At 37.2% G+C, this 15633-nt stretch overlaps 1 protein-coding gene across 2 annotated transcripts in view; it reads left to right on the top strand.

Moving 5' to 3' along the window:
• LOC127448655 (neurobeachin-like protein 1) overlaps positions 1–15633 on the top strand; it is a 103277-nt gene that overhangs the window by 27963 nt on the left and 59681 nt on the right. The window contains exons 8-14 of one of the 2 annotated variants that reach the window (XM_051711349.1): positions 945–1027; positions 2554–2639; positions 3701–4043; positions 5800–5906; positions 8156–8239; positions 14966–15049; positions 15436–15534. In XM_051711349.1, the coding sequence (XP_051567309.1) occupies positions 945–1027; positions 2554–2639; positions 3701–4043; positions 5800–5906; positions 8156–8239; positions 14966–15049; positions 15436–15534 (886 nt within the window). The remainder of the gene's footprint in view (positions 1–944; positions 1028–2553; positions 2640–3700; positions 4044–5799; positions 5907–8155; positions 8240–14965; positions 15050–15435; positions 15535–15633) is intronic. The other variant, XM_051711350.1, reaches the window with a different exon arrangement.

Here is a 15633-nt window from a genome sequence, read left to right as displayed (position 1 = left end):
TTGTTCCGAGTGGTTATCTGAGTTACCGTAGACTTTGTTGGTTCGAACCAGTCTGGCCATTCTCTGTTGATCTCTCTCATCAACAAGGCATTCTGTCCACAGAACTGCTGCTCACTGGATGTTTTTTGTTTTTGGCACCATTCAGAGTAAACTCTAGAGACTGTTGCACATGAAAATCCCAGAAGATCAGCAGTTACAGAAATACTCAAACCAGCCCGTCTGGCGCCAACAATCATCCATGTGATCATGTAATCAGCCAATCGTGTGGCAGCAGTGCATGAAATCATGCATATACGGGTCAGGAGCTTCAGTTAATGTTCGCATCAACAATATGTATGGGGAATAAATGTGATCTCAGTGATTTTGACCGTGGCATGATTGTTGGTGCCAGACAGGCTGGTTTGAGTATTTCTGTAACTGCTGATCTCCTGGGATTTTCACGCACAACTTTACTCCGAATGGTACCAAAAACAAAAAAGATCCAGTGAGCGGCAGTTCTGTGGATGGAAGTGCCTTGTTGATGAGAGAGGTCAACAGAGAATGGCCAGACTGGTTTGAACTGACAAAGTCTATGGTAACTCAGATAAACACTCTGTACAATTGTGGTGAGAAGAATAGCATCTCAGAATGCTACCTACACAATATTAGGCAGGTGGTTTTAATGTTGTGGCTGATCGGTGTATATATACTGTATATATAAATTTGTAAAATTAAAAATGTTATGGTCAACATTGTTTATAGCAAGAATTATTCATTTTATAGTAATTATTTTATACATTTATGTTATACATTTAAAGTAGGGTTGTAACAGTTCACTTTTGTCATGGTTTGCCTTTATTTTCAAAGAGCCACTTTCTTGCACATTCAATGCAATATAGAAAACATTAATGAAAGTGTTGGGCAATGACTCTGTTTATCTGGTTTGTTATTCTTTGCTCTTACAGACAGCAGCTCAGTACTGTGGAGCGAAGCAGACAGAAATTTAAAGCAGCATCGCTCACTGTAGAATTTGTGCCCTTCTTCTACCGTAAGTCCCTCTCTCTATGTCTTTCTGTTTGATTGTTTGCTGATTAGATCTAATGATTATGTTTCATCTGGCCTTCAGTGATGGCTCTGACTCTCTTCTCAAAGTGTCCTCAGTGTTTTTGTGGTTATACACTCACACTGCTCTGGGTTTATCTGCATTTCTGTGGGTAGAGCAGTGGTATATTGTGTCACTCACCCACTGTTTACACCTGTCAATTAATGTGTTGATAGGAGCAGTGGCACCGACAATAGCATGCATGCTAAAGACATATATGAGCTTTTGGCTTACTGGGGTCCTGGTTTGAATCCAGCCTGGGACATGTCCCGATCCCATCCTCCCTCACTCTTCCACACTTTACAGTCTGCTTCTACTGTCCTATAAGTTGAGGCTACAAAAGCCCGAAAAATAAAATAAAATTTCAACAATGCTGTCAATTCATCACATCCATTGCCTGAATCCATAGAACTGAGGAAAGTGTATGCAACAAAGATGGTGAATGTCCAGGGTCACATGTTCACCACAAAATCAAAAAGATAAAATAAGAAATTATATTCAGCTACGATTGTTTGCTTTGTGACATTATTTTCATTATGATTAAGCATATTTCCCCTCCCAGTTCTCATACTTTTATGTAAAAAATCTCATTCTCATTACTGTAATTATATTATCTTAATTATATTAAATATCTCACATTTGCCGCTTTATACACGCTAAATATGTTTCTCATCTGCAATGCGATATTTTTACAGTTAGACTGAAGCATGGTTTTCACATGAACCATCACAGAACCACACAGGGCTTCTCTCGATATCGTGCCGCAGACCACAAAACTGAATTCAAGCGAGACTTTTCCAGTTTAAACATATTAAATCTATTAGACCTCATTTCTATTACAACTGTGTCAGTTGTAGCTAAAGTTTCTAAATATGTTTAGGCTACTATTTTTTCATAACTAATATTGTAATTTAATAGTATTATTATTTTTAGAAAGTGAACCACATTAATGAGAATCCTACCATAGTCTTAACTGTGCCTATATGGCATTGCACTGTAAATATAAGGGCAAGTACTTAAAGAGCTTTAAAGTCTAGACCTCCAAGACTTATGACATCACCAACAAAAATGATATCACTTGATACATCCGCTTATACCAAAAAACATGAACAAAACTATTCAAGAAAAAAGAAAATATGTCCCATGCTTCATTAAATAAATGTTTTTCTTTTTCTTGGGTCTCCACTTGAAAACCAAGTTACAAGAGCAAAACCAGTTGAGAACCACTGATTTAAATGCTTAAGTGTCATTAAAATAATATTACAACACAAAAAATCGTAATGGTCCTAAAAATAGGCTTCATTTTCTTTCATGCAAAATTTAATTTCTTATGATTACTCTTTTTGATTTTTTGGGGAGAAATATGATGATAGAAAATAATTCAGCAAGTTGTTGTAGCTACTTTTTATTTGTATTAAAAGCAGAAACCTGCTGTGTTTGATATCATTATGTGTAATGTGCGTGTATTTCAGAATGTTTTCAGGAGAGTGAGCACCTGAAGGAAAGTCTTAAATGTTGCCTTTTGCACCTGTTTGGAGCCATCGTCGCTGGTGGACAGGTGAGCTTGTTAAAGTGTAATATGATTAAATAGTAAAGTGATAGTTTTGAAAATGATGGTGAGAGAGAGACAGAGACAGACTTGGGCCCCCCAGTTATCTTTACACGAATTAGTGAAAAGTAATTTCCATTTATCACATCTTTTTATAAAAAAAAAAAGCAAGAAAGACCAATAACGATTCAGAATGAAAATAAGTACAAGAAAGAAGACCAATCACAATTCAGTAGGCTAATATTGCAATAACGTGGCTGTCAGTTACATTTTAAATGCAGAGTCAGTGAGATTTCTTTTACTTTTAAGCTTAAACTTTTAAAAAAATAATTAAGTCTTTCATACAATTCTGTGCATTTTTGGATTAAAAACATTTGCAAAATGAATCTACTTTAATGAGTATCTTCATGATTCATCATTAAAAGGGCATGTTAAAAATTATATAGGTCATACAGGTGAAGCTAAATGGCAAAAGAAATAAATAATAAAAACAATCAGATTTCCATCCAGTGAAATGGACGTATCAGGGTGGAAAATAATAGGGTGAACATTCACTGGGTAAAATTAGCCACTACATCAGGGCTACTCAACTTTGGAAAGCTAAGGAGCCACACTCTTAGTTTTTCTTATAAATAATAAATCTATTTATTTATATATTTATATATTATTATTATTATTATTATTAAGTATATACAGTATATAATTATTATTTATATTTACATATATTATTTTATATATGTATGTATATATTATTTATATTATATATCTATTTACAGTATGTGTGTATAATATGTATATACTGTATATGTGTGTATATCTGTAAAACTGTCAATTTTATAGTACATTTTAAGTGTTTGACGTGCCGCGCTGGGGACATAAATAAATTACATAATTGGGTGAAATTAAACATTATAAATACTACAAATTTATATTCGGGACTTAAATGGACAGAGTTGTAGGAATGACCCATACATTTATAAATGTTTATAAAAAACAAAAATAGCACACCTGTTTGTCTTTTAATTCATCATTGCTTGTTCCCGCCCCCTTTTCTTCTTCTGTTTCTGCAGCGTAACGCTCTGTTGGCCATCTCCCCGGCGACAATGGAGGTGCTGCTGGGAGTGTTGGGTGAAGGTGAGTGTTTGACCGGAGGTGGAGATGGAGAGGACTGGGACAGCGAGGCTCCGGACAGGAAGGCCCTGTTGACGCTGGGCTGTTTGAGAGAGGTGGTGCACAGACTGCTAACCAGCAGCTCTGACCAAAGACAGGTGGAGATCAGCTCCGTGCTGGAGAGCTACTTCAAATTGCTCAACTCCGACCCCGCCGCCACCACGCAGGTCAAAGGTCGCCCGACCCTGCCCCGTTCACGGCACTGGGAGAGCCGATTTGTGGCACTACAGGTGAACATGCTCGGTGAGTAAGAGCTGTTATTTAGTTTGAATCTCCTTGTAAAGTGTGTAGTTTAGCAGTAAAATATGTGGCTGAAAGCTTCTGGGTTTAATCCTAGTGTCACATAACCAGACTTTTGACTATCAGAATATTGTTTGGTCCACTTTGTAGATTATTCTGTCTTAAAACAATCCATTTAGACGGGAAGGTTCCCATCTATAGTTTTTTATTGGCCGATTAGAGGTGGGTAAATGTTAAATCAGACAATTCTCAGTCTCAAAAAGAACTTTTGATAGTCTTTCAGTAAATTGATACCACAAACCTTGCAATCTTTAGCAAATCCAACAACTAGTCCCACCTTGGATTAGGGATGTGCAAGAGTAATCGACTAATCGTTCTGCACCAGCACCAGTCGACTATTAAAAACACTACTCCAATATCGCAAATTGATTTTCCTTTTTGCATTTGCCTGCCTTGAGCAGCACTGAATTATACTGTTCTTTCCCTCTGAATTTCTTACCAAATCTCGCAGTTACAATTAAGTCCACTGGGAGCGCTATGGACGTGTGTCGTCGAAGTGTTGGATGAGAGAAGGAGATGTCCTAGCGTCTTTGGCCAAGGGTTGAGTCAAGTGTGACAATACTTGTTATATTTTGATTCTTTTTTAATTATACTTTATTGGTATTCCGTTCTTGTTGGAGTCATGCCAACCAACAGAAGAGGATCTTTTATGGTGGAAAGAAAACACGAAGCGGTACGAGAAACTTGGAAACTTAACAGACCAGTATGTGCAAGGGCGTAGAATTGGCTTGAGCATTGGGGGGGTTGCAGCATGAAGCATTTACATGTTTCCATTGATCATGGTATAAATAGTGGGGGGGTTGTACTTGCTTGTTTTGATTATTGGGGGGGGGGGGGGTTACCTACACCCCTGAGTATGTGTGTATCTGAACACAGACAGAGTACATTTTATAAAAAGCCAACTTTCCCCACTTATTTTTCTGAATAATAACATGTGAAATTATAAAAATGTTATTGCCTTTATGTAGACTCAGAGTTTATATATGTGCATTACTCTAATGCTTTCAGTATTGGTTTCTATGCAAGCTACACGTGAGTGCAAATGTTTTGCTGTTATTTTTTATTTTTTTATTTTTGTAACATATCTGAATGAAACAAAATATAAATTTCACGTATGTGTCACTTGTAAGTTTTAACTTACATTTTTAATTTACGGGTAATTGATAACTAGTTTTTTTGTGGGATAGAGTACTCGACTACAAAATTACTTAAAACTTGTGATTTGATACAGTTTTTGCCAATATTGTGTGCGCAATATGCATCAAACAACCTTGCTATGACATCAATCACAGCAGCCGCTTCCAGCTACACTGTGTTCCAAAATGTGTCATTGCACAATGCAAGAGCACGTTGCATTGTCAACGTTTCCGCAACGGGCGCTGTAGCAGACATTAGTGTGTACTCTCCGCTTCTACGATGAGCTTCCTCACAAGCCAACTACTTTCTACTCGACTGCAGTATCCCAACTGAAATTCCTGATCACTGTCTGTAACTTGGTGGAACTTGCTTAACTTTGTTGCAGCGCCCACGGTCTCAATTGCTCATGTCATCTCAAATTCGCCACTCGCTCTAAAAGATTAATTACTTTCGGTCGCTTTGCCACAGCAAATCACTATCAGTGTGAGCGTTTTTTTTTTTTGTTTTTTTTTGTCTTTCTTCACTGCAGCTTGTAACTGGATTCTGTTCTCTGTTTGCTCAGAAACCATCCAGGATATGTTCGAGTGTACGGACCGACCCGTTCTGCAGGCCATCTTCCTCAACAGCAACTGCTTTGAACATCTCACATGCCTTCTACAGAATAGTAAGGTAAGTTCCTCTCACAGCTGCTACAACATTCCTGATCATCTTGCTGTCTTGTTAAACTTCTAGAATAAGCAAATTAGCTCTATAGATGGAGTTTAACAGCAATCACTCTCTTTTTCAGCCATCTTGGTTCCGTAAGTAATTTTTCCCTTTCATTTTCTCATAGGGGTTTCAAGAAATGCTTCAATAAGGTCTTACAAGCCTTAAACCAAACCAACCAGTTCTGAAATTAACCACAGCATTACAACATTTATTTCAAAGCACATAACTAAATGAAAGATTGTGTACTTATGAGGGCATACACTAATTCTGCAATTACTTCCTTTTGGAATTTCTGTAATTACGAGATGACAATTCGGAGCTTCTACTCAGGGCTGTTTACGTTCTCGGACTGAAAAGTTATTTGTTTCTGTGGCCACACTCATAATGCCAAAACATATCCATTTTTGTCTTGGTTGCTGATGACAGAAAATATTTAATCACTATGTTAATTCATTAATTCACCTCTATATATTCCCAATGTGCTTTTAGGTCCCTGTGGTCGCGTAGTGATTCGCCTCAGTCCAGGTGGTGGAGGATGAATCTCAGTTGCCTCCGCATCTGAGACTGTCAATCCACGCATCTTATCACGTGGCTTGTTGAGCGTGTTGCCATGGAGACATAGCGCGTGTGGAGACTTCACGCCATCCACCGCGGTATCCACGCTCAACTCACCACGCGCCCCACCGAGAACGAACCACATTACAGTGACCACGAGGAGGTTACCCCATGTGACTCTACCCTCCCTAGCAACTGGGCCAATTTGGTTGCTTAGGGGACTTGGCTGGAGTCACACAGCACGCCCTGGGATTCGAACTAGCGAACTCCAGGGGTGGTAGCCAGCGTCTTTACCACTGAGCTACCCAGGCCCCCACCTCTATAGATTCTATCTATCTATCTCTCTCCACTTCCTGTGAAGTGATGTATCGATGTACGCTTATTCCTTATGCTGTGCCGGTTTTCTGATTGGTCTATCTTGCTTTAGGATTATTGGTAATGAAGTACTTCACTAGGAAGTCGGCAGTTTAACTTTTCTTATTATTTTTTTTTTATTGTATTTTGAATCTACAAAAGTTCTACAGAAGCATTTACATCATTGAGCAACCTCAGAGCATATTTAAAAAAAGTTACGTATACATTTTGAAAGCTTTATACAATATCCATTTCTTATGGACATTTTAATGGGATTTTTACTTACGGAACCGTACTGTTGAGCTGTATTTGCATAATGATTTTTACAGGAATTTCACGACCTGCTGCCGTCTGCCAAAATGTAGTGGTTGAGAACATCCGTGTTACCTATTTGTTAGATCCTGTCAGAATCCAGTATGATTGATTGGTTCATTGTTTAGCTGGCAGTTGCAGGATTTTCCTTGTGTGTTTATTCATATGAGAAAATCTATCTTGACAATCAGTTTCTTGTGTGTACATTTTTGTTGTCCTGTGTTTGGTTTTCTTAGCCTTCAAGAACAGTTTGGGACGAATACACTAAACCATTGCGTCACATTTTTTTTGCACATGGTATTTCAGTGCAACGCAACGCTACACGCGTGGTATTTTATTCACCAACCACCCGCAATACAGTTTAACCAGGCACTGCATTTAAATGATTGTAATTCTTTTAAAAACATCCTTTCAATGTAAATTAGGCTCTGATTGTGCTTTTATTTTCAAAATTCTGCACTATTTATCTGGAGCAATTAACATTGTGCTATTACCGCCAACGGAAAGCTGGCAGTAAATGGAATGTTAAAAGAAATGTTTTTTAAAATATTTTCACATGTATGCAATTCTGCAAGTTCGGCAATTGCGGTGTGCAAATTGCATTCAACACAGATTTTGTTGCCGTTTGTCGCAGGATGGCCTGATTTGCATATTACCTTTAGTGAATCGGCTGCTAAAACAGGGGCCGCAATTAATTTTTAGTGAATTCACCCCTGTTTTGTGCATACTTGTGTGTTTCAAATGGTTAACTCTGTGTCTTAACCTAAATATGTTGCTATTGAAGCAGTCTTTACCTGTAAATGTAACACTTTACAGCATGTACACTGTATCTGAACTGCATCACTGCCATCTATTCATGCATGTTTCTGTCCTGTAGTGACGGAACAATTAGACATTAGGGTCATTAGGTAATCTTTTTAACCTTTAATCCTTTGCACTTTCCTCTCACCTGACCATCTGCGCTTGCTGTGGTCGGCTGCTTCCTGCAGCTGGTTAATGCTAGGTGCACAACAGCAGACAAGGACCAGAAAGATTTAACCAACAGATTACTGACAGGAGAGAGTGACATTCAGGTACCACCCACCTGTTGCCTGTTGCTCCTGCTCGCCATGGCAACTACCCTTCCCCCCCGCCCCCATCCCCAACCTGGCCTCACTCTCGACCACTCCAGGACAAGGTCACCTGAGCAGGGTTATTATGAGGTCACAAAGTCAAATCTAAAAAAATCTTGCGGGTAGTAGTGGGCAATAAAGCAGTTACAACGATAAACCAGTCTAAATTTGACAACAAGTATTTTCAAGTATCATCTGTATGTTCAGAATTTTAAAAGAAATATCTGTATTTAATGGAACATTTATAGATGGTATTCATATCTAGTCACCAAAAAGGTCTACATTATGCCAAGGAATGATAGAATTTTTGTAAATAAAATAACATTTATAATAAAATAAATAAATATATAATGGAGAGGTTGCTTTAAAATCAAAGCAAAGACTTGCTGCATAAGTGTGACTAAAGCCTTATTGATTTGTTTGGATTTTTTTGTTGTTTTATGATATTTAAAAAAAAAAATATATATATATATATATATATATATATATATATATATATATATATATTTTTTTTTAAATATATATTTCAAAAATATATTAATTATATGTGTGTGTGTGTGTGTGTGTGTGTGTGTATGTGTGTGTATGTGTGTATATATATATATATATATATATATATATATATATATATATTATACAGTTGAATTCAGAAGTTTACATACACTTAGGTTGAAGTCATTAAAACTAATTTTTTAACCACTCCACAGATTTCATATTAGCAAACTATATTTTTGGAAAGTCATTTAGGACATCTACTTTGTGCATGACACAAGTAATTTTTCCAACAATTGTTTACAGACAGATTGTTTCACTTTTAATTGACAATATCACAATTCCAGTGGGTCAGAAGTTTACATACACTAAGTTAACTGTGCCTTTAAGCAGCTTGGACAATTCCATAAAATTATGTTAAGCCTTTAGACAATTAGCCAATTAGCTTCCGATAGGAGGTGTACTGAATTGGAGGTGTACCTGTGGATGTATTATAAGGCCTACCTTCAAACTCAGTGCCTCTTTGCTTGACATAATGGGAAAATCAAAAGAAATCTGGACCTCCACAAGTCTGGTTCATCCTTGGGAGCAATTTCCAAACACCTGAAGGTACCACGTTCATCTGTACAAACAGTAGTACGCAAGTATAAACACCATGAGACCACGCAGCCATCATACCACTTAGGAAGGAGAAGCATTCGGTCTCCTTGAGATGAGCGTAGTTTGGTGCGAAAAGTGCAAATCAATCCCAGAACAACAGCAAAGGACCTTGTGAAGATGCTGGAGGAAGCGAGTAGACAAGTATCTATATCCACAGTAAAACGAGTCCTATATCGACATAACATGAAAGGCTGCTCCGCAAGGAAGAAGCCACTGCTCCAAAACCACCATAAAAAAGCCAGACTACAGTTTGCAAGTGCACATGGGGACAGAGATCTTAATTTTTGGGAGAAATGTCCTCTGGTCTGATGAAACAAAAAATCTGACTGTTTAGCAATAATGACCATCGTTATGTTTGGAGGAAAAAGGGTGAGGCTTGCAAGCCGAAGAACACCATCCCAACCGTGAAGCATGGGGGTGGAAGCATCGTGTTGTGGGGGTGGTTTGCTGCAGGAGGGACTGATGCACTTCACAAAATAGATGGCATCATGAGGAAGGAAAATGATGTGTTATATATTGAAGCAACATCTCAAGACATCAGCCAGGAAGTTAAATCTCGGTCCCAGATAGGTGTTCCAAATGGACAATGACCTCAAGCATACCTACAAATTTGTGGCAAAATGGCTTAAGGACAACAAAGTCAAGGTATTGGAGAGGCCATCACAAAGCCCTAATCTCAATCTGATAGAAAATTTGTGGGCAGAACTGAAAAAGCATGTGCGATTAAGGAGGCCTACAAACCTGACTCAGTTACACCAGTTCTGTCTGGAGGAGTGGGCCAAAATTCCAGAAGCTTTTTGTAAGAAGCTTGTGGAAGGTTACCCAAAATGTTTGACCCAAGTTAAACAATTTAAAGGCAAATCTACCAAATACTAACATAGTGTATGTAAACTTCTGACCCACTGGGAATGTGATGAAAGAAATAAAAGCTGAAATAAATCATTCTCTCAACTAGTATTCAGATATTTCACATTCTTAAAATAAAGTAGTGATCCTAACTGACCTAAGACAGGGAATGTTTTCTATGATTAAGTGTCAGGAATTGTGAAAAACTGAGCTTTAATGTATTTGGCTAAGGTGTAAGTGACTATATATGATATTTAATTTAATGTAATAATGAATTAATTAATATTTGATTTATATTGAACTATTTTGATAGATTTGTTTCATTACATGTTTTTGTTGCAATCCATGACTGTTCAGATAATAAAGAAATCTTCAACTGTGTGACTTCAACCTTTGCTTAGGGCACCATTTTTTGTTTTTTAAGTTAAAATGACCTTTTTCTGTAGTTTTAGACTCCCTTTTCAATAAATTTTTATAGGACATATGGACATTAAGCTTAACACTTCAATAGGGAAACTGAAATAATTATAAAAATAAAAATTTATAAATTAATTAATAAAAATAATCGAACATTTATAAGAATGATAGATACAAAATAATATCACATTCACCAAATTCATCAAATATATATATACAACCCCAATTCCAGAAAAGTTGTGACAGTATGAAAAATGCTAATAAAAACAAAAAGGAGTGATTTGTAAATTATATTCACCCTTTGCTATATTTAAAGCACTACAACTACACATTATATGATGTTTTTCCTTGGGAATTTCATTGTTTTTTGAAAATGTATAGTAATTTCAAATCAGATGACTGCAACACACTCCAAAAAATGTTGGAACAGTCGAGTGTTTACTGCTGTGATACATCACAATTTCTTCTAATAACACTTATTAAGCATTTGGGCATTGAAGACACAAGTTTGTTAACTTTAGAAAGTGGAAGTTCCCCCCAATCATCCATAGGTCTTTAGCTGCACTATTGTGCGGAGTCTTCGTTGCCGTACGGTGTGCTTCATGATGCGCCACACATTCTCATTTGGAGTCAGGGCAGGACTGCAGGCAGGCTAATCTGGCACCCACAGTCTCTGCTTACACAGCCATGCACTTGAAATCTGGACAGTATTTGGTTTGAAGTTGTCCTACTGGAAAATGCAGAGACATCCCTGGAAAAGACGGTGATGGATGGCAGTATATGTTGCTCCAAAATTTTTACATATCTGTCTGCATTCATGGTGTTCTCACAGATGTGTGAGTTACCCATGCCATGGGCACTGACAGACCCCTGACCCATACAGACACTGGCTTTTGGACCTGATGCTAATAACAGCTTGGATGGCCCTTTTCCTCTTTGTCCCAGATAACACGACGGCTTTGTTTTTAAAAAACGTTTTGAAATGTGGACTCTTCGGACCAAAAAACACAGTTCCACTGTTCTACTTTCCATTTAAGATGAGGCCAAGCCCAGAGAAGTCAGCAGCGCTTCTGGACAGTGTTGATGTAGGGCTTCTGCTTTGCATAGTAAAGACTTAACTTGCATCTGTGGATGGAGGGGTGAGTGGTGTTGACTAACAAAGGTTTACTAAAGTAAACCCAAGCCCACGTTCATGATATCCATTACAGCTGAATGCCGTTTTTTAAGACAGTGACGTCTGAGGGATCAAAGATCGTGTGCATTCAGAAGTGATTTTTGGCTTGCCCTTTACGCACCGAGATTTGACCAGATTCCTTGAATCTTTTAAATATGTTGTGCACTGTAGAGGGTGAAATGCCCAAAATCCTTCCAACTTGTCTTTGGGGAACATTGTTCTCAAATTGCTGGATTATTTGCTGAAGAATCTGTTGGCAAATTGACAAGTCTCGAATGGTCCTTACTCTTGAACGACTAGGCTGTTCTTTGAGGCTCCTTATATGCTATGACACGATTGCCTCACCTGTTTAACATCTCCTGTTTCACATTGCCTTGTTATTTCAACTTGTCAAATTGTTATTGGTCTTAAATTGCCCGTCTCAACTTTTTTGGAGCGTGTTGAAATTTCTGTACATTTTCAAAAAACAATGATATTCACAAGGTAAAACATCATATAATGTGTAGTTGTAGTGCTTTAGCAAAGGGTGAAATATAATTTACAAATCACTCCTTTTTGTTTTTATTAGCATTTTTCATATTATCCCAACTTATTTGGAATTGGGGTTGTAAATAATTACAACCTTTGTGTAAAATTTTGTATTAAGCAAAATTAGAAAATGCAAAATAGGTGTATTTTTACCCATCTGGATTTTTGTGGGATCACTGTATATCAGCAATTATTTAATTTTTTTATACTGTGATAAAATCTTGCTTAGCCCACCACCTACTGTACTTGGAGCCCTTTTACATCATTACCTGACATTACCTGACTTTCCACCTCCAAGAAAACAATGCCATATCCAAATTTATGGCCACCATAATTGACCAACCCTGTTTTACCATTTAGTACTTACTTGTTGTAGTAACAAAACACAAATCCATTCCTGCATATAAACTAAAATCTTGTAATGGAGTGGTCTTTTCTCAGTTATGCTTTTAATAATTATTTCATTCTTTTTATTTTGCTTTGCTTGTTTCCCTCCCTTTTCCCATTTGCTTTTCCTCTGGTGATATGGTAACGGGGTTAAAATGATGTGACATCAGCAGCCGTGTGTTGCCCGTGGAGATTATCAGCCTAGGGCTATCGTGTGCTTCATGCTGTTTTAAAGCACCTACTTGTTTTCAAGTTTTACTCTTGTTTTACTCAGTCATTGGTCGGTTATTGCTGCTTGGTGTGTGCCACTCTCCAGCCAGTCTTTGTCCTATTCTTATGTGTATATTGAAGTAGCCAATAACAATGGATAATTGCAGATCATGTGATTTTGCAACCAGCCAATCAGAAATCATAGGACACAAGGCGTGGCTGGACAGATATATTTGGGGTTGTGGAGGGGATAAGTGGTCTGTATATGTCATTTGTGTGTGTTGTGTTTTGGTTGGTGTTGGAAACTGGGAGTTTTTTTAGTTTCACTCTCTGAGCGTTGTTCAGCTTTCTGCTCCTGACTTTGGATATCAAAATCTTAAAGGGATAGTTCACCCAAAAATGAAAATTCTGTCATCACTTACTCATTTGATCTCTGCATGGCAGTGCTCATGAATGTGCGGCAAGCTACTTATGTAGACTAAAGCAGCTTTTTTCTCTAAGATTGATATTGACTAGAGTTTTCATCTCATAGGAACGTAGTGTACATCATTTTGAACACGCATTAAGATTTCTTTGTTTAAAAGTTTTCCAGTTATCAAAAACTTTAAATTATAATTAATTGCACCAGGTTTGACATCATTGGTTCACTGGCTTCAAACCTGGTGTGTCACACTTGAAACTGCATACTTGAATGAGATTTGAGAGCTCTGTTGGAAGGCAAGATTTTCAGTAAATAATTATTAAAGTCCCAGTCTGTTCCTTGCTCAGAGCTATCATATGGCTTCAGAAGACTTTAAATGTAATGTACAAGTTGGATGGAGAGTTTTGTGTATCTATTTTTATGAGGGCTGGGTACTTATACCCGATTGAATTTCGATTCACAAGCTTTCGATTCCAGTTTCGGTTCAGTATCGATTCATATGGGTATATTTTAATTGTGTCCATTTTGCTTTCATATGAAGGAAATTCTCTCAGCTAATGCTGTTAATTATACAATATACCTTCTAACTAGGTATATTAAAAAATATGAATTTCGCTAATTACATTTTATTCGTTTTTTCATCATTTTGGTCACATTTAGCTCTTTAAAAATGAAATGTTTTCCATCAATAAATATGATAATATATCGTATATATTCTATTTTGTTACATGTTTATTGTTTACATGCATAATTTGTAATGTAATGTCAGCAAACCCTAAAATGACTGTAAAAAGCGACGATTTAAACAACTTTACAGCTCAAATTTAACAGAAGAATTAATGTAAGTTCCACTGTAAGTGCCTCGCTGTAACCTCGATTTTTACTTTTTTGTGGTATTCAATATTATGCCACAAAAATGCTGTCATTGAGCTTAACTTGTATTGAACCCAGGATATTCCTTTAAGAATCAATATCGAGATCATTCAAATAAAGATCGCAATGCTCCGTAAAATGGATATTTTTACCCAGTCCTAACTTTTATCATTTTTTTTTTGAGTTTGACAGCCCCTGGTCACTATGTGCTTTTGTTGAATGGAAAATAGCTGCATGAAAGTACTGCTAAACATCTCCTTTTGTGTTCTATAGAAGAAAGTAATACAGGTATGAAATGACCGCAATTGCTTAAATCATGACAGAATTTTTATTTCTTAGTGAACTGTTCTTTTAAAACGTGGGCATTTATTTGAAATCCACCTAGACATCGTTACATTTTTATTGTGTTTATCAGAGCAGAAATCTGAAAAACAGGAGCCAGAGTTGAGCCCAAACAACTAAGATGAATAATTTTACGCTGATACTGTGCATTATTCTCTCCATGATGCCTGTTTATGGAAGCAATCCTCTGTTGTAGCATTCTGATGGAAGCTGCTCATCATGGCTCTTCACTCATAATTTGCATGGCAAAGCGAGCAGGGCAGGAATAAAACAGGCCACACACAAGTCTTTACTTATTGGCTGAATCAGTTGAATGACTGTGTTTTTGTCCAATCAGGTTTTCCAGGGGAGGCTCGACACTCTTGCCGTGGCAACCATAAAAACTCTGACGACTGTGATGCACAAGTCGCCTGCTGCAAAGGTCAGATATAACCATGTGATCCCTAGTTAAAATTTGCTTAATAAATGTGAATAGGATTCCTATTGGAATTGCAATCTCAAACCAATTCTAAATGATTTTACTAGGATTCGAACATAATAGTGCAACACTGTTGTACCTACAAAGAGTGCCTCACTGTAAACTCAATTTTGCTTTTTATTTTTAAAGAAAAGGAGGGATGAGTTGAAATGTTTTGTGGTAATCAACATTGTCATAAATGCTGTTGATTGAGCTTAACTTGCATTGAACCCGGAATATTCTTCTAAGTGCATTCTGTGCATTCCGGAGAGCTCTTGAACAAGAGATTTCACCAGTGAATGAGTTAGAATTTATAAATGAATTAATAAAACTGCATTGTTTCCATGTAGGAAGTGTTTAAAGAACGGATTGGCTACACACACCTGTATGAGGTGCTGGTGTCGCTTGGTCAACCGTCAAGACACCTGCTGAAGGAACTCATGAACATGGTGAGATGAACATTTCTGTTTTTTTGTGTTTCATTGATACAGTGTTTCATGTGATACAGGTTGCCAGGCTCTCACTTTCTCTCTCTTTCTCCCTGTATT

This window comes from Myxocyprinus asiaticus, chromosome 12 (genome assembly GCF_019703515.2).
Source record: "Myxocyprinus asiaticus isolate MX2 ecotype Aquarium Trade chromosome 12, UBuf_Myxa_2, whole genome shotgun sequence".
Taxonomy (NCBI): Eukaryota; Metazoa; Chordata; class Actinopteri; order Cypriniformes; family Catostomidae; genus Myxocyprinus; species Myxocyprinus asiaticus.
This window is presented reverse-complemented; position numbering and strand designations above follow the sequence as displayed.